The sequence below is a fragment of the Phymastichus coffea genome, unplaced genomic scaffold (assembly GCF_024137745.1).
Source record: "Phymastichus coffea isolate CEN01 unplaced genomic scaffold, Cenicafe_Pcof_1.1 PCOF00003, whole genome shotgun sequence".
In the NCBI taxonomy this organism is placed as follows: Eukaryota; Metazoa; Arthropoda; class Insecta; order Hymenoptera; family Eulophidae; genus Phymastichus; species Phymastichus coffea.
Window position 1 is genome coordinate 13801774 of NW_026706814.1, and position 24154 is coordinate 13825927.

The 24154-nt window shown below is 37.5% G+C and overlaps 3 protein-coding genes across 4 annotated transcripts; all 3 read left to right on the forward strand.

The window, feature by feature from the left end:
* Positions 1-4369: 4369 nt before the first annotated feature.
* On the forward strand, positions 4370-6894 carry LOC131666069 (ER membrane protein complex subunit 1-like). Its single transcript, XM_058938437.1, is given in 8 exon segments — positions 4370-4421; positions 4855-4988; positions 5072-5233; positions 5313-5615; positions 5694-5871; positions 6028-6240; positions 6319-6441; positions 6525-6894. Coding segments are annotated over 8 exon segments (1434 nt in total). The 3' UTR covers positions 6794-6894.
* Positions 6895-8918: 2024 nt separating this feature from the next.
* Positions 8919-19650, forward strand: LOC131665247 (uncharacterized). 2 transcript variants are annotated; one of them, XM_058937015.1, is made up of 7 exons: positions 8919-9038; positions 9237-9363; positions 12880-13045; positions 13561-13645; positions 16932-16996; positions 17349-17504; positions 17664-19650. In XM_058937015.1, exons 2-7 carry the CDS (start codon positions 9318-9320, stop codon positions 17713-17715), a joined length of 570 nt encoding a protein of 189 aa, XP_058792998.1. In that variant the 5' UTR covers positions 8919-9038; positions 9237-9317; the 3' UTR covers positions 17716-19650. The 2 variants fall into 2 exon arrangements, with proteins under 2 accessions (XP_058792998.1, XP_058793007.1); XM_058937024.1 differs by lacking the exon at positions 8919-9038 and having other exon boundaries at positions 9045-9363.
* Positions 19651-19928: 278 nt separating this feature from the next.
* Positions 19929-24071, forward strand: LOC131666275 (T-complex protein 1 subunit epsilon). The gene is made up of 7 exons (XM_058938797.1): positions 19929-20132; positions 21293-21717; positions 22050-22242; positions 22329-22598; positions 22913-23098; positions 23338-23656; positions 23735-24071. Exons 1-7 carry the CDS (start codon positions 20025-20027, stop codon positions 23860-23862), a joined length of 1629 nt encoding a protein of 542 aa, XP_058794780.1. The 5' UTR covers positions 19929-20024; the 3' UTR covers positions 23863-24071.
* The last annotated feature ends 83 nt before the right edge of the window (positions 24072-24154 follow it).

The following is a 24154-nucleotide window of genomic DNA, read 5'->3' on the forward strand; positions in this document are numbered from 1 at the left end:
GGTTTATGATCTTTAACACAGTTAGAACAAATGGGAGATTTGTCGTGATTGGGACAATGCATAACTGCATGATGTTCAAGACTATCGCAATGCATGCATTTTGCTTTACCTTTACAAATTTTATTAAAATGACCAAAAACAAAACATTTGAAACATTGTTTGGGGTTTATAAGGTTCAGTATTATATTTTACACATTTTTTTTTTCAATGTCGCTCTATTTATGATCCATCAGTACTAATCAGCGACAGAGGTTTGCAATGTGATTGAGAACAAAGCACATGATCGATGTATCGATTAGCAGGGACTAGGAATTGAACCCGGGCTTACCGGGTGCGAGTCCGTCGCCCTGCCGACCGAGCCTTGCATTATATATTATTATTGCAGGTCTGTTACAAATTTTAAATGAATATAGATTTAGGGGATAATCCTTTTACTTTTTATTCACTTGATTAAGCGCTAATTTGTATGTGAGGGTTCTTACTCATACTTTACACGCTGAAAAAACGCTGCACACATTCTACTCCCTTTGTACAATGTCAAGAAATTATTAATCAAATCTCCATTTGTTGGCGTCATTTTATATTATAGATTTACAATATTTCTTATATACTTTTTATATATTTTTTGTGCCTTTATATTGATATTTATGTATTATGCTTACGAATATACTGTATTAGATGTTATATCCATCTCTTTTACCGTATTATAGGCGTTATCTACTTGTTTTGAAATATTATTTCTACGAATGTGAATGGACTCAATACGGTAACTGTAAAAACATTTACAGTTACAAAATCAGTGAAACGTTCGAGAGATTTTATGAGACGTTAGATTTATTATTTTTTATTCATTGGAATTTGCTCTCGCATCTGGATTAATTTATTTAACTAATATGAGATCCAATTGTTTTAGATACTACAACATCTACAAAGCAAAACATACATCGTTGTTCACATATTATTGTTACAAAGTGCAAATATACAACACATTCATTACGCAATCTGTGTAAATAACTAAGTTTACTTTAATAGCATTTTAGCTTCGTCTTGACTTCTTGCCGGGTGCAGACAAAAACTTTTAAAACACCGGTAGAATTTGCTGCAAAAAAACCACTAGTTATACCGGAAAAGTCGTAGAATAGCGGATAAGTTAAAAATTCCAATAATGAATTCTGTCTCCGAAGCTGAACTACCATAGGAAGGCGCTCTCCTCGTTCTTCATATTGTACAGCTTCATCCCTACTTATTTCGTCACAGTCGGCTGTTAACTTTTTGGCGAGATCGCGATTACAAAGCTTCCGAGCCCAAGCCGATCGATCTAATTTACTGACCTGTGAGTCCTTGCCGTCGCCACTGTACGTGCCGACCAAAACTTTTAAAGCATGTGTAAAATTCTCTGCAAAGAAAAAGAAACCACTAGTTATACCGGAAAAGGCGTCGAATAGCGGATAAATTAAAAATACCAGTACGTGCTGATTAGGATTATGCGATTAGTATGGTTGTCATTCCGAGAGGTCGAAAATTCCTCTGCCATTTACGGTCAGCTCTACCGAACATTTAACTTCCTCTTGTTAAATCTCGGTAAAACCTCTTTTATTTTTTTCATTATAATTACAGAGCTAAAAAATTCAATCTTCCATATTTACATTGAAATTAATGAGATACGAAAGATTGATGTTTCTAGTTTGGCAGTTTTTCCACGATTTATAAAATTGCGTATTCCTAGTTTCACAAATGGCCATGACATTTTGTTAACAAAGTCTTGACAATAAATTTAATAGATTTGTTCAATAATTTCTTTATTTTCCATGTTCACTTCAATTAAACGCTTTATTTTTTATTATGTTAATTATAAATAATATTAACTGATGCATTATATCTATCTTCAACATAAAATATTACTTATTAGATAATTAATAGTTAGTATAAATAAATTTTTTATTTCTTTTTTGATAAATATTTTTGATAAATATTTATCAAAATATTTATGAATATTATTGAATATTATTTTTTTTTTAATATTATTGAATACATTTATTTTTTTTCATAAATATTATTGAATATATTTATCACACGAGCTCCGTTAGATCATTAAAAATATTGTGATATCATCTTAAATTTTACTTATTTCTGATTCAAATATTATTAATAGTAAAGCATTAAGCTGATCATCGGCAATTGTTATATTAAAAATAGTTGAAATAAGGTTTAAATATAAAATGTAATACATGGTCTCCTATATAGAATAAAAAAAATTAATTATGCCCTTTAAACCCTACACAGGACTTTACATAGAATTAAAAAAAAATTATTTAAGCAGAATCTCTAGGTGATAGTTTATGGTAAATCTAAAATTCTTTTGATTAAAAAAAAACTAATTTCGAATCATCTTAAGAGTTAAAATTAAGTAATATGAAGATAAATTTATATGAAATTCAATAGTTCCAGTCATTAGTGATACATATAAGGAATATAATATTTTACTTAATATTGAGCATTATTATAAATATAATTTATTACAAATTTTCTTTTGAAAGTAAAAGTTTTTTGCTGACATAACTGGATTTAATTTTAAGAAAGATGGACACAAAAGCCTCATCTTGTGATTTTATAGTCTGTTTATGTTGACAGCAGAAGAGCATCTAACAATGTATTAAACTTCGTTGCTATTTTATTTTATTTTTACATAGGAATATCAATAATGCAATCAAAAAATTAATTATATACATTTTAGTTTTTAATTATTAATAAATATATGGTATAGTTGACAATCTGTTTCTTTTAGTTAAATTAACCCTAAATAAAAAAATTTTTTTTAATTTATTTTTCTAACATCCGCAGACTCGCGAACTAATGTGTGCATTAGTTTCTTTCCTACTTTTTATGAAATTGTTTAAAGTAAAAATCAACAAAAATAAATATAAAACAACGTCGGTAATGTAAGTCGTTTCTATATATAGTTATCGAATAAACGAAAAATTTGTGTTGTTCCGATCGTCTTGAATAACTTGTTAATCAAAACATTTGTCTAGTCATCGTTCTTTATACTAACTATTAATTATTTAAGCAAAACAATCATTTATGGAAAACATTTTTTAAGAAAATTATTTTTGGTCCTAGTTTTACCGGACTATAATTTGGGAAATTTGAGTTTAATTTCATTATAAAGAGAGTTAAAAGAAGTAAGAATTAATTTGATATATTTGTGCGATATAATTTATTTTTGTATTATTGACATAAATTACAACAATTTTGATTACAAATAAATAATTGCATAAAAAATGGTCTTGAACGTGCAATGGTAAAATTGAATAGCCGAGTGATTACCGAAAGCTGTCCGAAGTCTTCAACCGTCTTCGAGTGTGCAGACTCTTGTTGCTACTTTGCTCCGCCCATTGGTTACGTGCACAAGTCTGCTACAGAGCATACACATGTTCGCTTCCCCTTCTCTCCATGACACGCACATTAGCTTCTCCTTCGTTCTTTTAGACGCATGTATGGTTGATCTCCGTTCCCTACTGAAATTGTACGTCAGCATGGACATTTTGACTACCAAAAGCGCTCGAACCAGCGGATTGATTAAGCCGCTCCCCAGCATTGCAGTCAGTAATCAGCATTCAGGTTCACCGTGGATTGTCTGGAAGTATATACCATTATTGAAAAACTATTGCAAAATCTCAACTGTGGATGTGATTTCACCAGAAAAACATACCGCAAGAAACTCACAGATGTAGTAATGGTAATACCATATGAAAATCAATTAGATGCGGCTGCGCCTCTTTGGTATCGGTATTGGCTGGCTTGCTTGCGGCTTCGCTCCTGCAACACCCACCGCTCTCAATGGATGATCTTGTTTTGGGGTATAAGCAACTGTGGCGAAGTCTCTAAAAAAATTAAGACCTCGTTTTGTTAGATACAACAACGTCTATAAATTAAAAATATATAATCTTGTTTTCATATTATACGTTCTCATATTGAATCTAACATATTTTTAATTACAAAAATATTGATTTCGTGCTTGAATCATCTTAAGAGTTAAAATTAGTAATATGAAAATAAATTTAGATGAAATTCAAGTTCCAATCATTTATGATACATATAAAGAATATAATATTTTACTTATTATTTTATCGTAAATCTAAAATTCTTTTGACTAAAAAAAAAACTAATTTCGAATCATCTTAAGAGTTAAAATTAAGTAATATGAAGATAAATTTATATGAAATTCAGTAGTTCCAGTCATTAGTGATACATATAAGGAATATAATATTTTACTTATTATTGAGCATCATTATAAATACTATTTATTACACGTTTACTTTTGAAAATAAATGTATATTACTGACAACTAAATTTAATTTTAAGAAAGATGGACAGAAAATCTACAAATCTTGTGATTTTATGGTCTGTTTATGCGGACAGTAGGATGCGATGACTGTACCTGCTTGTCTATATATATACGTGTAGACGACATCAACATTTAAGTGTGGAGTATGATTTTTTTTATGAAAGCATGATTTTAAAAAGTTGAAATTTTTATCTTAAATTTTTCGTCAGCATGAGGGTTCTAGTGTTTATTAAGTGTTTGAAAATATTATTTTCAGGCATTTGAGTGTCAATATAAAATCAACTATATTGTTGAATTATTATTAGATAACAATACTTTTTTAGCGTGTTAACTCTTTACAAATAGATTTTTTATTAGTTTAATTTATTTAATTGTCTTAGTTTTGTCAAACGTTGAACTAACTAAATAAACTAATGTATTGCGTTCGCTAGGCTTTAATTTTTAAGTTATTGCAGTATTCTTTTGAGTTGTTAATATCTAAATTGTTGATTTATCTTCTCTTTTAGAAGCAAACCAGATAAACGTTTTCATGCAAGAAACTTTGGGCTTTGAACCACAGTAATCAAATCAACGAGCCGATTTAATTCGTGATAAATTTGGTTTACATAAAGTGATTGTAGCTGTTACATCGTCAGGGAAGGTGAAACTGTTATATCAAACTTGAACGATAGATAAACTGATTTTAATTTTCGTGTGACTTATATTAACAATTTATTATTATAGCTGTACGGAGTAGAGTCAACGAAAGGTGAAATAATTTGGCAATCACGAGTCAATAACATCAAAGGCTTATCTCAGGATTTTAACAAGATAGTTTTGTATGTTCAACGTGGAAGTAGGCACTTGCCGCATTCACCTCGGTGCGCATTGCTTACAACAGGTAACGTAATTTTTAATTTTATCCGCATTTTCAATCGTGACCTTTAAAGTCGACGTAAAATTAAGAGTATTATTAATTTTGTAGACCACTGGAAATGGAATGATATACACTTTCAACCCAATAAACGGACAGCTACTGGATAGACTGACAAAGTTAAATTACCAAATCAAGCAGTCAATTTTGTTACATGCATTAATCGATATTTTTTTACGTGGTATAGTTATTTTGGATGAGCACGACCGAGCGCACGTCTTTCCAGAAAGTGCAAGCGCTGTTGCAACTTCTGCTGGACGTACTACTTACATCTTCACTGCCGACAGAAAGACTGGTGTATTATCCGGATACTCGCTTACTTATAGCAACTCGCAGAATCTAATCGCTCGCAAGGTGTGTAAAACTATTTAAAAGCTTAAAAGCTTCCATAAAGATTGTGATATATTTTCAAAATTCATTGCCTTCGTTCAGGTATGGAAATTAGTTTTCTCGCCAAAGACACAACGGATAACACATGTCGTCTCAAAAAGTTTAATTGAACGTGTTTACTCTCAGGGTCAAGTGTCGAGTGATCAGTCAATTTTATACAAATATATCAATCCAAATCTGGTTGCTATCGTGACTCAAGGAACAGGTGATGCTTATAAAAGTTAATTTATTACATCTATAATAAAAAGGACTTTGCGAAAACTATTTATGTTTACTCAAAATAATGCTTATAAAAGTTAATTTATTACATCTATAATAAAAAGGACTTTGCGAAAACTATTTATGTTTACTCAAAATCTTGTTTAATTATTTATAGATACTCTCAATTTGTATCTTTTTCATGACGTACCGGGATCAATGATTTTCTCCATCGTACACAAGAGAACCAAGGGACCAGTACATATTGTTCATTCCGAAAACTGGGTCGTTTATAGTTACTTTAACGATAAAAGTCAAAAGAACGGAAATAGCTACATAAAGAAGCTACGGAAAGAATTGTACGAGGGAAAAACTCAAAGCAATACTACAAGTAAATTGCTTAAAATAAAAATTGTTACATCTATATCAATTCATATTTAACACTAACAATAATAATTTTATGTTGTAGTTTTCTCATTATTAACTAACACAAAGTTACCTATTGTGGAGAGGCAAGCTTTTATATTACATTTGTCAATTGATTCAATACAAGAAACGATTACAGAGAAAGGAACTAGCAAACACATCCTAGGTGAATAATTTAATTTAATATTGAATTGTTCCACGATTTACTCTTCGATTTCCAATATTTTAACCGGAATGTTATTCATTCAGTTGCATTAACAAATGGCGGAGTGTTGAAATTGCCCTAGATATTTGTAGACCCAAGAAGGCCAGTAAATCCTGAAATAAGGGAAGAAGGAGCCCGAATTGCCGATACGTATTGTAAATATGACGGTATTGTAAATTACAATCAGAGTGTTTCTAGGGTATCTGGAATTCATACTACTCCTAGTGGTCTTGAAAGCACATGTTTAGCACATGTATACATAATGGAAAAAATAGTTTTAGTTTATGAGTGGTATGGAAACATTGTTTATTAATAATATGAATCAAAAAACCATTTTATTCACTTATTTGCTTACATCTTTGTTTCTAATTGTCGTATCGAGGTAAGACTTACAATATGAGATTTCTGTTAACATTTTTTACTTGGTTCAATATCTTTCAAAATTGAATTAATTTATTTTAACAACAATAATTTTCATTGTTTGCAGAAATGTTAAAAATTATAAATGATTATATGTACTAGTCTTCTTTATCCAGTATATAACTGTTTATCATTTTTAATATTTCTGCAAACAATGCAAGATATTGTTGTTAAAATAAATTAATTTAATTTTAATAAATATCAATCCTTCTGTTAAATTTTATCATAAATCTAATGCCGCAAGACTTATCTCGATACGATAACTAGAAAAAAGATATGAATAAATACTAAATAAGTACTGCTTTTTCATTAAAATTATTAATAAACATTGTTCTGATACCTCTCATAAATCAAGACTATTTTTCTCATTATTTACGCGTTCTTCTTCGACGAAAGTAAAAATAACGCGGTGTTCGGAAAAATATATATTTTATTATTTTTTCGAACACCGTAATGACTGGACTATACATATGTATTATTTATATTGATATTATTTATTATATTATCCCAAAAAATAAAGATATAAATTTTTTTAAATATTTTAATAATTTAAATGTTTATAAAAAATAAAAAATAATAAATAAAATTTTCAAATTGTGTATTTTTATTTAAAAACCAATAATAATAATAATAATATAATAATAATAATATATAACATAAATTTTTTTCAAAATGCCGTCACAATGCGTGTATTCTGCAAGCATTTCGTGCAGCAGAACGGGAAGGCATAATGTCGGCATAATTCCCGCACGCCGTGCCAAACGATGGTTACCATGCGTGCTGTCACAATGCAGGCACAATGAGTGCACGGCGTGCTTCCAGAATGACGTCAGAATGCGGATACACTTGGACGTCACGTGCCGGCGCATTCTGACGGCATAGTGCCGGCACTGTGTTATCTGGAATATGCTTTAAGCAAAAATGGTTGCAGTGGCTAGAAATGTTTACAGTGGTGCTCAAACGACCTCGCTTATTTTAAATTTTAAATTTCCCGGGTCGCGTATTAACCCACGCCTGTTATAGAAAGTCCCTTATGAATTGAAGTATCGAACATGCGCAATAGCTCAGTCGTCTTAACACGATGTGACGATCACAAATCCTGTCATAATTACTGTTCTTGTCGCAACAAAACAAATTTATGGCTGTCAACAAAACTGTTTATTCCGTTGAAAATAATCATAATGTACTACGCAACATGCGCAGCTGAACTCCAAACTCTCATAAACAACAGAAAATTTCAACTAATTACGTATGAGTTTCATTATAGATTATTAATGTATGCAGTATGGTTAATGTACCATTTATGTATCTGATTGATATGTCAATGTTAACGGATTGTAATTTAATTTTCCAATAAGTTTTACATTCGTTCTTTCTTTTGTTAATTAATTTCTATCTATTTTGTTATTCTCCACTTTTTGGCGAGCTACGAAACAAACGTTTACAAAGAGTATAATAAAAATTTAGTGACTCATTTGAAATTTCTAATCAACTTTTTTGTGTAATTTTATTAACATTTAATATTTTTGGACAGAAAATTTGTATGACGAATTATGAACGAATTACCATAAAAATTTTTTTCCAAAGTCTTGCGAAATTGGTAACATCAGTGAATTTGTTTTTGAGAAATGTTGGAAAAACAAGGTAAATTATAAGATTCTGTCGATAATCCTTACATCTCTTTATAAAAAAATACCACTGAGTACGCACTGAATATATTTTTTAAGAAATAAATTGATTGATGTCATAGCTATAATAATATATAGAACGATTTGTCTCAATATTTTTATTATTTAAATTAGTAAAAAGAATTAATTTGATATACATTCGAAAAACTTAGTTTCTCGTTTATAATTATTTATCATTAATTGTCTTTATCAAGAATAATAAATATGCTTCGTCGCTTGTTATTTCTGTTTTGCGGAAAAGCGAAGAGTAAACCTGACGGTCATAAACCATACCCCCATTGTTCTTCTTTAGATGCACGGCCTCGCGCACTACACGGTTGGTCGACGTATGTACATATGAGTGTGAGCGCGCATGAGATGCGTACGTCAGCCCCAGTGTTGACTTTTCGTTCAAAACAAAGCGCAGCCGCTCAGTCCGCCGTACGCCACTCGTCCGCAGGACTCTGTCGAGTAAGCATCTCTCGAGTATTTTTATTCTTAAAAAAACTTGGTTATATTGCAATATAGCATATTTCCTTTTTGTTGAAAGCTCGATTTCGCTGGCATTTTGTTTGCCTTTCGTGATCTTCACTTTTCGCGCGTGTATTTTATTTTTTCAATCTCTTGGTTTTCCTTTGTTTGATTGTACCTCTTTCCATCGAATATCAGGAGTGCAAGTGCGAAGATTCCACAACAACGATTAACTTGTAGAGCAAGTGAAAGGAGGAGAGAGGCTGAACGGCGGACATAATGTCGTCGTCGAGCGGGAAGTTCGCGTCCGATGAGACGCTTGGAGGTGAGTGTACGAGCGGAGTGTATACATATGTATATATGTGGTTTTTGCGTCGCAACAGCTGTGCGCTTATATATGAACGCGAGAGCGGCTTTTTTTTTCCTCTCCGTCTCTCTCTCTACCTTCGTAGGACGCTTGCGCACGACGGCGTAGTTACGCGAAAGAGATGGAAGCACACTGTCAACAGCTAACGCTGATAACGAAAATGTACTAATGTGCGAGCATGTATGCGTGCGTGAGAGCTCACGCCACTTCGATGAGCTTTACATATGGATAAGTAAGTCCGTGGAATTTGAATTTTTATGTCAACGTAAGCTTTGTAAAGATGCGGGCGCATTGTGTGTATGTTCCTTTGAACAAAAGAAAAAGCAGTATGAATCTTTGCTAAAAAAGATCTATCGTTTGGATATTTAATCGATGATTTCGTGTCTAATGAAAATCCTCATTAACTTCGGAGATAATTCGTTATTCTTGTTTTGTCCTCTCGTTTCAATTGGAAGCTAAGCAGCGTCGTTTGTCTTCTCTATTCGCTTCCAGGTTCCATTTTTTACGACGTACATGTGGGGATTCATTTTTTTTTCTTCCATTTGGGAATCGATCGATGCTTTCTTTCATTAGGACACATAAATATCTACCGGATTCGGGCTCCGAGTGCAAATTACACATGCACCAGAGATCTAACTGCAGCAGGCCCGTTGTAAAAGAAAGTTCAAGGATCTGATTTATGACGAACAATCGTTATGAAACGGAGCCGAGCGTGCATGAAAATTAACCCACGTTATCGCTTTTTTCTTACCACACTCTTCGCAGAATACAGTGTCGTTCTATCGAAGAGGTTTTCGTTTCATCTTCCTATCGAAATTTTACGAGAGAGCTTTCCTAAAATGAAATCGACTCGCACTCAACGAAGCGACGTCTGATCGGACAAAAGATTTTGCACGACAATGTCAGTTGCTCAACAAGTTGAATCCTTCAAAGCTGTCGAAACATTAAATCCCCGTTGACGAATCGTCTCGTATCATTATCAATCTCCGCTCTCGGCGTTCTCGCAAAACCCATCGGCTTTGATAATAGCAGATGAAAACAAACTACAATCGCGCCACTTTCTTCGCATCAGTGAGAAATAAATTGAACTAAATCGGCTTCCTCGGCGAAAGACCGACGACCGGCCTTGAGAAGATTTCGATTGGAACATGTTCCTGCGTGTCGTAAACAACGCGAATGTTTTGGGAGATAAGGCGCGCGGAGTAGGTGGAGTTTTATTTTTAGCGTCGGGCAATTTTCATCCGAGCGAGCTAACGCGGCATGGGGACTTTATAGATTTTCTACGTGATCCGTCTCGGATTGTTGTCCAAGGAGCGGCTTCTGCGAATCTCGTTTTTCGCGTGCACGAAGGTGGGGTTGTTGTTGAGCTCCTTCTGGATCGATATAACCCGGTGAGCTCATGCCGCTTGCGCGCGCGCGCACGCACGAAGATTTTGTTTTTCTTTCCAAGACATTTCGTTCGTTCTCTCTTCGATCCTAACCAACGGTTCAGCTAATTGACATTCAAGAGCATTCGTTCGCTCGTTAAATTGACGCGTACATATCTGCAACCGCACACAGGGCTGATGGCTACGTTTTCTTTCTCGAGCGCCGTGCCTTCTTCCGGCCATTCGTCAACGAACTGTTGCTCATTCCAAATTGGCTATACAGCGCTGCTGCTCGTACGCTCGCACATATTATTCAGCCGTTGATCTTTGTTCGCGCGATCCCTTCATCCCGGTGAGTCGTAAGGACGAACATTGCACGTTTCTTTCGTTTTCCTGAAGCAGTATCTTTAACTTGTGTGTCGGCGCGGCTACGAACTCGGTTGAATAACGGCCCCTCTCTGGCCACCAATAATATAAGCACGCTGTTCTTCTGGTTTTTTACCCCCTCATCTTTTCCCGTCTGACAAAAAAAAAACAAGCGACTCACGGAAACTTCTCTCTTCGAACGTCTCTATCGTACTTCTCGTTGGCCATTCGATCATTTCGGAATTAATCCGATCTGAGTTTCATTGCGTCAATCGTATTACTGAATCAATGACCTTAGTGTCGCTCGTTGAACTGATTTTCGCGCTTCTAGTGTACGCGCAGCAGCGATTCTTTTTTTTTCCTCGTGCAGCGCGAGCGTGGCTGTTACATTTACAGTGTTAGTACAGCTTCGCGAAAAGGGGAATGCGCTCGACTGTCTGCAGGCTTGCGAGAGAAAGAAAATGAGCGGAGGCGAGTCAGGTCAGTCGGCTCTCTATATAGCTGCCTTCCGTGCGGCTGAACTGAGAAGGAAAAGTATTCGAGGAGATGATTTTTTTTTTTTTCATTAAACCGGCATCTGCTGTTTTCCTTTTCTTCGCTTTAGTAAACGATCGACGCGATGAATTCATGCGCATAATCATGTCCGACAAACAATTATTTTTAAAAATTGTCAGATAAGGAGACTCAGTTGAAAACTTGCTTTTGGAGTTAAAAAAAAAATGCAACTTTTATTACGTGAAAAATTACCGTTTTAATACATCGAGTAACGTAGAAATGCAGGCGGCTATTTTTAGCCCGATACGACTTAACGACTCTTTCGCAACAATCTTTGTACTGTTTTCAGTTATTCCGTTAAGCTTGGTTTTTTCCAATCGAATATTGTTTTCTTTCTCCGCGTGAAAAGGGTCGCCAAACTTGGCGAGAGCCTGGCAAATCACGTGGGCCGTTCGCGCACAAAGAAAAACGAAAACACTGCGGTTCGGCCAAGAGGACCGAACAATCGCGAGCCTTCTTCCCACCGTCTGGCATAGCATGGGCACGTCATTGTACACCCAAGCATCAACGGTCACTCGCGTACTTCCTCCTCTCGATCAGATGTTGCCAAAGTAACCGAGTGGTTCCGCAGTTTTTTTCCGTCCTTATCGCGATCTCGCGCGCGCTGTTCACGAGAGAGAGGGAGAGAGTCGAGACGGCGGCTTTGGTAGAGGCAGGGCGCAAGCGAAAACACATAACTAAATAATGAAAGAGCCGCCGTAAGGGAAGCTGACGACGCCACGACGGAGCCGTGAGAGCGATTCTGCCCCCTTTTTTGGCGTTGAAGAGCCGAATCGCGCGAGCGACCGGTTGGCTCCTGGCGGCTTGTCGGCCGAGAGCCGATGCCTACGTGACGGGAGGCGCGTGGGGCTCATGCTTGCGTCAGAGTCTCGGATCGCCATCGCGGTGCATTACGCGTACCCGCCTATATACGTGCTTTCCTTTACTTTCTCTCTCTCTCTCCCTCTCGGGTGATCGCGCGGTAACCACTGACTTGACAATCGCGTCGCCGGTCACGTCCGCGACTCTGACTCTAAATCGTCTAGTCGCGCGTTAAAAATATTTATGTTGATCGAAAGAGAGAGAGAGGGGGGGCGGGGCGATCCGTCCGCAGGACGACTTTGTGCGTTCGTCAGCGACAACGAGATGCGCATGTGTCTGCGGCGAGTATAGGCCGGCGCTCACTATCTACGCGGCTTGCTTGCAGAGTCGTGGGTGGTGTGCCCGACGCCGGTCGATCGCCGCACGCCACTGTCCTTCCAGTCTGCACCCGAGGAGTACCTGCGACTGCTGAGGGACGCGCAGAGGGACTCCACTCACTCGTCGGCGAGGCACTCGCTCGCCTCCTCGAGGAGGGACACGCCGCGCGACAGGTACGCATCTACGGCTGCTCGTTCTTTTCCTCATTGCGCAGCAAAGGAGCGCAGTGGCGCGAACCTCGAGCGAGAAAGCGCGATCGTTGCGTCGAGATGCCTACGCTTTTTCTCCCTCGCCTCAGAGACGCCAGTCAGCTGTGCGTACGCGTGCCGCATCGCGCACTTCACCGGCTTGTATATCGAGAGCCTTTGGCGACCGCGTCGCCGTACGCGGGTGCCTATAGTAGAGCAGTAAGCGCGCGGAAAGTGTGCCACGTTATTGCAACTGGCGCCATTGCGTTTTTCCTATCTTTTTTATTTGCTATTTTCGCGATCGAACAGCGCTTTATGAACGTTTTATATTTCATACAATCTATCTTTATTAACAGCATCTTCTCTTTCGAGTGGTTTTTTGATTTTTTGTTGTTGAGTTTTTGTCATTTATTTGTCGGTTTGAGTTTCGCAGATTACATTCATTCGTTGTAAGCTTGCACTCCGAAGTACAATTGTTAAGAGAGATTTGGTTTTTTCAGTCCGAAGAGTCCTCCGAACAGTCCGAACACGGAATTGGCAACCGAAGATGAACTCAAAGGAGTCTACATCAATTATACAAACAAGGTTTGTTCAACAGTGTAATTTCAGTTTGCTGACTGAAGAAACAATGAAAAGAAAGCAATGTCCCTATACCTAATTGACTTTTGGAAGATAATTCAAAGCTAATTTCAAAATGCGCGCTCATTCCAATGATACTTCGCTCGGTTGTCATATTTTTTTATGAGAATTGAGCAATAAAAAGTTAACAATATACAGGCACAGGTAGTCTTAACACGCGAAGTAAAGAAGGTAACAGACAACAACTGCACGCATTATACTCGGTTTTTTATCCTCACGACGACCAACAAAGACTTTGGTTTCCAAGCTGCGCCTACGTATCTGTACGCGCGACATAAACGTTATGGCATTAAGATTCGATAATCGAAAAATGAATTATTATGAGTTTGATTGCCAAAGTCGAATCGTTTTCCGTTGTTCGTGCGAACGAAGAGGAAACAATGGATCCTACGCATTTGGTCAGCTGGAACGAGGCGCCTTTGGCTGTAGAGTTCGCTGTTGCTCATTTCTCGAGAATTTCAACCGACGCTACGGTTATACCCAGCATTTAGCGCAGACGCATCTGGTCTCGAGTGTGTCAAATGCAATTTCGACGGCACGTGCACGCCCATTGACAAATAAATAAACGAAGCGGCGGCAGCAGCAGCGAGAGCGGCGATACGAGGAGCAGCAGTCGGGGCGCCCGCGCGTCCAGCAATTTGCTATCTTTAACGGCAGCGGTCGGTCGCGTTAAAAGGCCTCCGCGCGCCGTCGCCGCGAAGGAAAACCGGTCCTGCGCGCGCGCGCAACTGGTTCTGCCGTTCGTGTCCCGTACAAGGCTCTCGGCGCGCGAGATCAGCGACACCGATCCGCGCAATCGTTGCTCGGCTCGGCCTCTCGCGGTTGCGTCCGAGGTGCACGCTGCGCCCGTCTCGCGCGGTTGCGCAAAGGGCCGCGAACTCGGATTTGAGGGCCTCGCGTCTCTCTCGCGTCTCTCTCGCGGCGGCAGTCGCGATCGAGTGTCGCGACCCTGCTTTTCCGCGTCCGCGAGCCGTTGCCTTTTCGTCTCGCTGCCGACCTCCGATGGGCTCGAGCGAGCGGCTATTCAGTTCGTCGCGCGTGCTCGCTACGCATATATCTCGGATATCGCCGAGAAACAAACAGAGCTCGCATTGTGAAAAAGCTCGCAGTCGCAAATTGCGACGACCGATGCACTGTTGGTAGCCTGTTAGCCGCGAGTTATCGTTTTGCGGGGGCGACAGGCGGGCTTTCATTTTTAGCCACGGACGATATGCGTAATTGACGCGAAGCCGTTCGAACGAGATTAAACGGAGTCGAGATGCGCCTCGCTCGAGACGGAGAAAAAGTCGGATCGCGTGCACGATGAGCGCGGCAGCGACGGCCAACTCGAGTAGGGGGAAAAAAGGCGCATCGCGCGATCCACGCAACGTTCGCGCACCGCTCGTGGTCGAACGTTGATTCGCGGAGCCGCCGCGCGCCGTCGGTTTCTCCGCGTTGGCGACGCGTTCGCCTCGGGAGAGAGGCGACAAAGGGGAAATGGAAATGGAGCGGGCCAGTCGCTCCGCGCGCACCGACTCGCCCCGGAAGCGCTCGCGACTCGCGCCGAACGCGCGCGGCCGTAAAAATAGGCGCTCTCTCGCTTCTCTCGGGAAGCGGGCGCACTTTCCTTATTTTTTCTCACCGCCACCGCGGAGACGCTAATGCACTTGGCCCATTTGCAAAGCGACACCGGCGACCTTGTCAGTGTATCTCTCATGCAGCGCTTCGTATTGCGATTGGTATCGCGTGACGCGCGGCTTCTTTATTTTTTTTTTATTTTTTTTTTTTTTTTTTTCCTCTTCGTATCATTCGATCGCGCGCGCGCCTTGGAAAAGCTGTGCGCTCGTTGCGTCAGATGCACTTCTAACGCGCGATGAAATCATCGTGGTGTTGCTCTCAAGTTGCTGGATTTACGTCTTGACAGATTTGTCGGATATTCGAGTATTCCTATTTTTTTTCTCTCTCTTTGTCACGCTATCGCTCTTTGTTCAAGATTTCCGTCCGAGCGACAAAGCGTCTTTTGAGCGATTCGGCCAAAGTCTGAATTTTAAGTGCAGCCTCGAATCAGCTCGCCCAATCGCGAAGCGCTCTCATTCGTCGTTCAAAGGAGCGAGCAGCGTCGCAAGGATGCGAAACGAGTTCGCAAGCTCCAACGACACACCGCTCGCGTCCGAAGTACCTATACACTCGAGAAGATTCGTCATGCTCCAGGCATCTCACTTGCCACGGCGAGAGGCTCAAAAGCAAAGTCGACTTGCTTCGTTTGTATTTATCGCGAGCCGACACAAGGTGTCCGGACACTCCGGCAGTCAAAGGTGTGAGCTTATCGCGAAAAATGAAAAATTCAGCTCTGTAGCGGTTTCGTCAAGACTCCCCCGGCCGGCGGTGAGAATTTCCCGCGCTCGGTCCGTCGAGAGAAAGATCGCCGATCACGTCGTATCACCCGGGGCAAGAAAGCCACAGTCCCTATCGCGCGCACCCACTTTTCGCAAATCGACGCCTCTGCGCGAGCGCTCGTTCGCTCTTTGTTCGGTGCGGACGACGGACGTTGTGTATTATGAGTCATCCGCGCATCATGCGACGGCGCGCTTATTAATTTATCGACGATAGCGCCGAGTTGTCGCTCGCGTGTCCCGCGCACTGGCCAATCGGGCCATTCCACGCCTCGCTCAAAAATAGCGAAGCGCGCTTTTCTCCTCTTCGTTTGGCTTTCCATTGTTCTCCGTTTAGCGGCTCGGCGCCAAAGTTGTACTCTGGCGTAGCCACGTTGTTTCGTAGCTCATTCAGTCTTTGTTATCGACCCCCAACGATGCGACTTTGTTGGCATTATACGCGAGCTGTTATCCGATAGCATTGTTGGTTATTACTCCGTTCGATTTATCTTTGTTTCTCTTCGCTGCAATCAACGGAAAAACTGGATTTTTGCTGTTACAATCTGCTACTGATTCTATCGCGAAGTTTGAATTACGAGTTGTTTATTATTGATTTCGCTTATCTTGTAAATGACGAGTTTTAGAATACACTGTATCGCGGTGATTTACGCATAAGAAATTCCTCTTGTGATACATAACAGACTCGCGCGCTCGTTCCATCAGTAGCTTTCTTTTCCACTCTCGTAACCGCCCATAGAGAGAGAGAGAGAGAGAGAGAGAGAGAGAGAGAGAGAGAGAGAGAGAGAAAACGTTAGTTTCCTCATCCGCTGCAGCTGTTGTATCACTAACCTTCTCGCCCTTTGTTTGCCTTTTCCCTGCAGGATGCGGACCCTGACAAAGACTGGCTGTACGAGTGGAACGTCAAGTCAGAGCCCAGCGGACCTAAGTAAGTAATCTACGCGCAATAAGCTGACATCGGAAGAGTTTTCACTAGTCGGAACTGAAAAAGGAAATAACGCGGCGTGTCGCAGTGCGGCGGCCCGTTCACGGCGCTCCCGGCTGACTTTGTTGCAACGAGAAGGGTGATAAATTAACGCGCTTGTATCCTCGCTTTATCGACGACCAAATAAATCGTCGATTGTCAATTAGCGAACGAAAGTCAAATTGCACGAGGGGAAACGAGCTCTGATTGACTGCGAACGTAAAGCGTACGCGTGGCGATAAAAAAGAAAACTCGATAAATGCGTTACAAACGGTTAGTCGCTTTCCCGAACAACGAGTAACAGTGTGGTTTCCAGGGCCTGGAAGCTGAAGCAGGCATTGGGCGTGAACAGGCGGAAAATGTTTAGCGTAAGGACTGCCAAAGTTGGCAAGAATGGACTTTTCTCCAAGGAAGTTCTTTACACTCTCCTGCTCACCAACATACTCTCGCTCCTCATTGGCACTGGCATTGGGTAAGTTTAATTTTTTACATACCTTCTCCGAGTAATGGAAAAAATTACTAAAATCAATTTTTACATTACCTAAATGCTGATGACCCGAATTGATAATGCGAGTCTTCCTTATCAAAACTTTGCGACGCTGTAATGTTTACATTTCGTTATCTGTTTCAGCGTCTGGTTGACCAGGCGAGGACTGATGATGTCACGCGTGTCAATCGAATGAAAGAAACAGCCTGACCTCGAGCAAGTGCGCCAAATTTCTCGCTAGGCCACACGAACATCTCATCTATCAGCTTTAAGATCGACCAAGACTTTGCAATTTTGTACTTTGATATCGCGATGGCAATGTCGATTATAGGATTTTTATAAAAATAAGATGCACCTTTTCGATGCTATATATTCTTGGCGACTTTGTATGTAGATTAGAATGAGTTTGAGAATCTATTTTTTTTTTCCGGTAATTGCTAAGGTAGATGATGTTCGTTCGCATTGAGAGAAACTTGAAAAGAGAAATCGTTGGCTCACATTCTAATATTTGTAGCGAAGACTGAACGCAACAGTAAATGAAAATGCTTTATTTGAGAGTACTAGATTCCCTCAAAAGGTTTGCGCACTAAATATTATTGATACGCGACAACACTTTTGAAAGCATATTAAAAGTCTACGTTATATGATAATGGAAAAATAATGAAAAAAAAAGAAAAAAATTGATATAATATCTTTTGTATATTTTGTTATTTCTATCTCTTTGCCTTGTCATACATACAGTGTCATTCTCTTAAGCGCTAATGACTTAAGCATTCATGTAAGTTGATATTTAGTGAGAAAGAAAAATGTATAAAACAAAAGATAAAAAAAATACGCAAATAACATTTTGAGAGAGATAAAAGACAGGATTTTTATCAAGGACCAGAGTAGTCGTGATAACAGGCAGAGTTATGTTATCATAGAGCCTGCCGAGACGTGCAAAATAAAGTTTAAAAATGATTTTTAAAATTACGAATACACTTGTCCATTTTATACTGTTTCTAATACGTTTCTATCTGCGATAGTTCTTAGAAAATAGCTTGCATAGTATTTATCTCTATATTATCTACCGATAGATGGGGGCACTGGAGTCGTATCAAAAGGGAAAGAACCTTATATTGAAATAATAAGGGATGTTACAAAGTCTGTCGTATATTTGAGCGATCCGATTCACTTTAAAGTATGAAAATATGTGTAATTCATAATATTGTAACATTTAATAATATTTCAAAATAAGGAAAGGAAAGATAAAGGACGAGATGACGATAAAGAGCGGAGGATTCGAGTGGAATTTAAACAAGTAAATGTATGTAGCATCAACAGAATTTGTAATCGCTGTGCAAGGTTGAACGAATCTCCTTATAAACGACAAGGAGAATCTACTGGTAAAAGTCCAGTGTTTTTAGATTTTATTGTCGATTAAATTAGCCCATTTATTGAAAAAAAAAGTTACTCTATTAAAACAAATTAAGCTTCGTTTTTTCGGTATAACTTTCCTTACACAGTGAAATTTGACGATTTACACACTGAATAATCCTCCGATTGACAGTTTCTCGTCCACTTTGAGTGAATGTCAATTGTACCTGTTCAATTCAGTTTTGGGCGACGACAACGTTGAAGCAAATAGTGCTCATAAAATGAAAATGTAAATACAATGCTATTCTCGAAAGTTAAATTTGTTTGAGAAGATAAATTGAAGAAAAACATAGAAAGACGGAAAAGAGATTTTGTTTTATCTGTGACTCGATGCAATTACTTGTTTTACGTATAGATAATTTTTTTTAATTTTAATTGAGTTTGATTTAAGATTTTTAAGAAACAAAAAAGATAATTTAATTTCTATTGCAGACAAGAAATACAGATATGCTACGCGTATCTACCTAGTAATACATGTTTAATTTGTAACAATGGATGTACGTATATTTATAGTGATAAAACTAACTATATAACAATATCATTTAAAAATACAGTTACATTACGATCATTTTTCTTTCTCGTAAAACAAATGATGGTGTCAAGGTAATTTTGTAAAACTCTTTCTCAAGACAATTTGTTTTGTCTATGATTAAGAATAAAAAAAAATTAATGTCAATGATTATGAATAAATTGAAATAAAGAATTGATAAATCGAAAACAAATCGATCCTACTTTTTATCCGTAATGTTCAACACATATATTCATACTATAATTGTTCATAAAATATTCATAAGATTGCCTAAATTAAATAACGCAATCTAAATGCTTTATGAAAAAAATTTTATCTCAAACTTCTCTCTAATCAAAAATAAATTATCCCAATAAATTTAGAAATAGAACTCAACAGTTTGATTTTTCGCGCTCAAGAAACTTTAAGATGAAAGAACGCGATTCCGTTTGTACGCACTTCCGCTAGTACTCAACATGGTTACCTCTGATGAAGCGAGTGAAGGCCAAGGCGCGTGTTAAAATTCTCGACGAAAAATATTAATTTCTTCTTGAAATAAGTACAACAAATCGGCTTTCAAGATGATGACCCTACCTGGATCCATCGCCTTCGATGAGTTTGGCAAGCCGTTCATCATCCTTCGTGATCAGGACAAGCAAAAACGGCTCACCGGCAACGAAGCTATTAAGGTGCGGGTTAAACCTCTTTTTTTTAACGATTTTTGTCTGTTATATTTGTGTTGATTTATTTAACATTATTTTTAAATCGTTTATCAATATCGTATTAAAAATATTTTTCGCACTATATAATTTCGAGTAACACTTGATAATGCATCAGGATATAGGTAGAGCGCACATGATAACCTCTGGAAAAAAATGGCTTCTCTAGTAGCTTATTTGAGGAAATGTTACAATTTAATAAGATATTCTTCTTCAGAAAAAAAAAACTTATATTCGCCGATTGATGCATTATTATTATTTTTAATATGGAGCGTACTTTATTTTAATAAAATAATTTTAATTATGTTTTGAAGTAATCTCGTCTTTTCCGTTTTACTTGAGCTTATGACCATAAAAGGAAATGATAAGGCGTTAACATTGTCTCCTTAAAATAATTATAGCTTGAACTGGTTTTTTACATCAAAATCTTGGTTATGTATTATTAATTTAAACCGAATCTGATTTCTAATAATTTTTTTTTATTGTACTGCAGGAGTTTTAAAGATTTTATATAATTGTTTATATTTATATGCTTGTAATTCTTGTCAATTAATATAATAAGTAAATTACCTTTAATTATTGTAAAAATATTAAAAGTAGATTTATTATCTTTATGTCCAATGATGAAATTGTCTATATGAAAGTATAGGAAAAAAACTGTTATATTCAAGTTGATGCATCTTTAATAACTTTTCATGTTCAGTACAAAATTGGCATCCTTGACAGAACTTAAAGTTCAGAAGGCGTAACAAGTTTGAATATACAGTTTTTATCTAGCACATACTTTTATGAAATAACAGATTCTGAGGGCACAATTTCTACAACAGTGCGTTAAAAAAATTGTCATTACATTATCGATATATGTTAAAAATATAATTTTATATTATGATTTTTATATCTTATCCTATGCATGATTCGATAGAATAATCATAATATATTAAGTTATGATACTTGATTGTTTATTATTTAATCTTCAAGTTTAGTAACAAGAAAGTGTATTAAAAATTGTTATAATTAGATTAATATTACACTGTTGAAATTGATAAAATTATAAGTTTTTCTTGGCTTATATTAAACATAATATTTTATCAGTTGTAAAAATAAATTTTAAACATCCTTTTAAATTACAGGCACATATAACTGCTGCTCGAAGCATAGCTAATACTCTCAAAACTTCATTGGGCCCCAAAGGTCTAGACAAATTATTAGTCAGTCCTGATGGTGATGTCACTGTCACTAATGATGGTGCTACTATTCTGAAAAATATGGATGTAGACCATGAAATTGCCAAACTCATGGTCCAATTGTCACAGTCACAAGATGATGAAATTGGTGACGGTACAACAGGTGTTGTAGTGTTGGCTGGATCTTTGTTGGAACAAGCAGAACAGCTGTTGGACAAAGGAATTCATCCAATTAGAATAGCTGACGGTTTTGAGTTGGCTGCACAATGTGCAATTGAACATTTGAATTCCATTGCCAAGGATTTTCCCGTAAACCCCAATAATCTTGAGCCTCTAATCAAGGTAGCCTTAACCACTCTTGGCTCCAAAATGTAAGTGAAAGAGTTGATTAATACTTGAAGATCTGATTAACAAATTAAATTATTACCCAATGACGATAAAGCGCAACAGAGAAGTGTAAAGAGCTTTAGTATTGATTTGATAAAACTTTTTGATACTCATAATTTTTGCAAATCTTTAAATTACTTAAAATATGCTAAATCTGAAAAGTATTAAAAAGTTATTTGAGCTAAGAAAAAGTTCTTTGCGGTTGCTTCAATGATCAAAGATTATGAGACCTGAGGGTTATTTTTTAAAAAAATTTATCAGAGCATTCAATATCTTCAAAAAAATTACAATTTCATGATTTCATTTTATTTTTTAGTGTCAATAAATGCCACAGACAAATGGCAGAAATTGCAGTTAATGCTGTAATGGCTGTTGCAGATTTAAAAACAAGAGATGTAAATTTTGAACTAATAAAAGTTGAAGGCAAAGTTGGTGGACGATTAGAAGATTCCATGTTGGTCAAAGGTGTTATCATTGACAAAGACTTCAGTCATCCACAAATGCCCAAAGTAAAAAGGATCTTCTTTAGCAACATTATTGTGTAGTTTATTATACATTAACATATAATTGAAAGATTTTTGAATGGCTTTTTTAGAGATTAGAAAAAGTTAAATTGGCTATTCTCACGTGTCCGTTTGAGCCCCCAAAACCCAAAACGAAACATAAGTTGGACGTTACATCAGTGGAAGACTATAAAGCTCTGAGACAATATGAACACGAAAAGTTCACCAACATGGTTGACCAAGTCAAGAGCACTGGTGCCACTTTGGCTATTTGTCAGTGGGGCTTTGATGACGAAGCTAATCATTTGCTCCTCCAAAAACAGTTGCCAGCTGTTAGGTGGGTCGGAGGTCCTGAAATCGAGGTAAAATTCTTTTGCTAAAGCATTTGAAAATCTTTGTTTGCTCCTTGATGACAATGCGTAACAGAGGACGGTAAAAGCTGTGAGAATCATTTTACTCATCTTCGAAACTTTTGATAATCAACATTTACCGGACTTTTTTTTCGATTTTTGTTAATAATTAAAGTTTACGAGATGAACTAACACGAGGATTCAGTTTTTACAGTGTCTCCAATGATATAAGATTATGAGATCTGAGAGTTATTATTTACATAAATAAATGTTGAATTCAATTTAATCAAAAATCAAATGCAAAAGAAAAATTCACTTTATTGCAGCTAATTGCCATTGCCACCGGCGGTCGCATCGTTCCACGTTTCGAGGAGCTAACAACTGAAAAACTTGGCTATGCTGGCGTAGTTAGAGAGCTCACTTTTGGTACCACGAAAGATAGGATGTTAGTAATCGAGGAGTGCCAAAACTCTCGTGCTGTCACGATCTTCATCCGTGGTGGAAACAAAATGGTAAATATATGATTAATTATTATTTTTATTGGCAAGGAGAATTCCAGTGGCATCAAATATATGTTTTACTGTTCAGACACCTTGCAAAATCAAAGCATCCAAGATCTTTTTCAGTTAAATAATATTAGCATTATTATTAAACTTATCTTGGATGTGACAATTTTCTTCCATTAATAAAATTATCGTTTCTAAATTCTTATGACACGTAAAAATATCGAATTTTTTAACGTATTTTACAGATAGTGGAAGAAGCCAAGCGTTCCATTCATGACGCTCTTTGCACTGTGCGCAATTTGGTAACAAACGAGAAAATCGTATACGGTGGTGGTGCATCTGAGATTTCATGCTCTCTTGCATGTGCTGCCAGCGCTGATAAAATCAGCTCCATAGAACAATATGCTTTTCGTGCATTTGCTGACGCTCTAGAGGCGATTCCCATGGCACTTGCCGAGAACTGTGGTCAATCCTCGGTTAATTCTTTAGCTGAGGTCAAGTCAAGACAACTTTCTGAGCAAAATCCTGCCCTCGGTATTGACTGCATGAATCGTGGCACCAACGGTAAGTTATTATCAAAAGTAAAAGGTTAATTTTCTTTAATTGTTAGATAAATTAAACAACTACTTGTTATCTTTTTAGATATGAGTGTGCAGAATGTAATCGAATCGTTGAAAAGTAAACAACAACAAATATTACTGGCTACGCAGTTGGTCAAGATGATCCTAAAAATTGACGATATTCGTTCCCCAGCTGACGGATATGAATAAGTGAAAAGTCTCATCTCTCATTATATATAAAAAAATAACTTTATAATTGTTTCATAAAGGAATCAAATATTTTTCGTGCCGATTCTTAACACGCTTCATTTTTATTCTATATGCATTTGTATTACACGTACTAACTGCCAAAGCAGTAGATTATTGCGCCTTTTGTCCACCTTTCACACGGGTCTTTGTAAAAGTAATTCATACAAATAAAAGTATTAAAGCTAAGGTTTATTAAAAGAACTGTTTTTAAATTCACTGAAAATTACCAGAATTTATTTTCACTAGCAAAATT

What these genes read in the sequence shown, in the direction of transcription:
- LOC131666275 (XM_058938797.1), top strand. Translation starts at nt 20,025, where the DNA reads ATGATGACCCTACCTGGATCCATCGCCTTCGATGAGTTTGGCAAGCCG. An exon ending in CCGGCAACGAAGCTATTAAG is followed by an intron (nt 20,133 to 21,292) that starts GTGCGGGTTAAA and finishes TTTAAATTACAG; the next exon opens with GCACATATAACTGCTGCTCG. An exon ending in ACCACTCTTGGCTCCAAAAT is followed by an intron (nt 21,718 to 22,049) that starts GTAAGTGAAAGA and finishes TTTATTTTTTAG; the next exon opens with TGTCAATAAATGCCACAGAC.
- LOC131665247 (XM_058937015.1), top strand. Translation starts at nt 9,318, where the DNA reads ATGTCGTCGTCGAGCGGGAAGTTCGCGTCCGATGAGACGCTTGGAG. An exon ending in ACATCAATTATACAAACAAG is followed by an intron (nt 13,646 to 16,931) that starts GTTTGTTCAACA and finishes TTTTCCCTGCAG; the next exon opens with GATGCGGACCCTGACAAAGA. An exon ending in CTCATTGGCACTGGCATTGG is followed by an intron (nt 17,505 to 17,663) that starts GTAAGTTTAATT and finishes TATCTGTTTCAG; the next exon opens with CGTCTGGTTGACCAGGCGAG.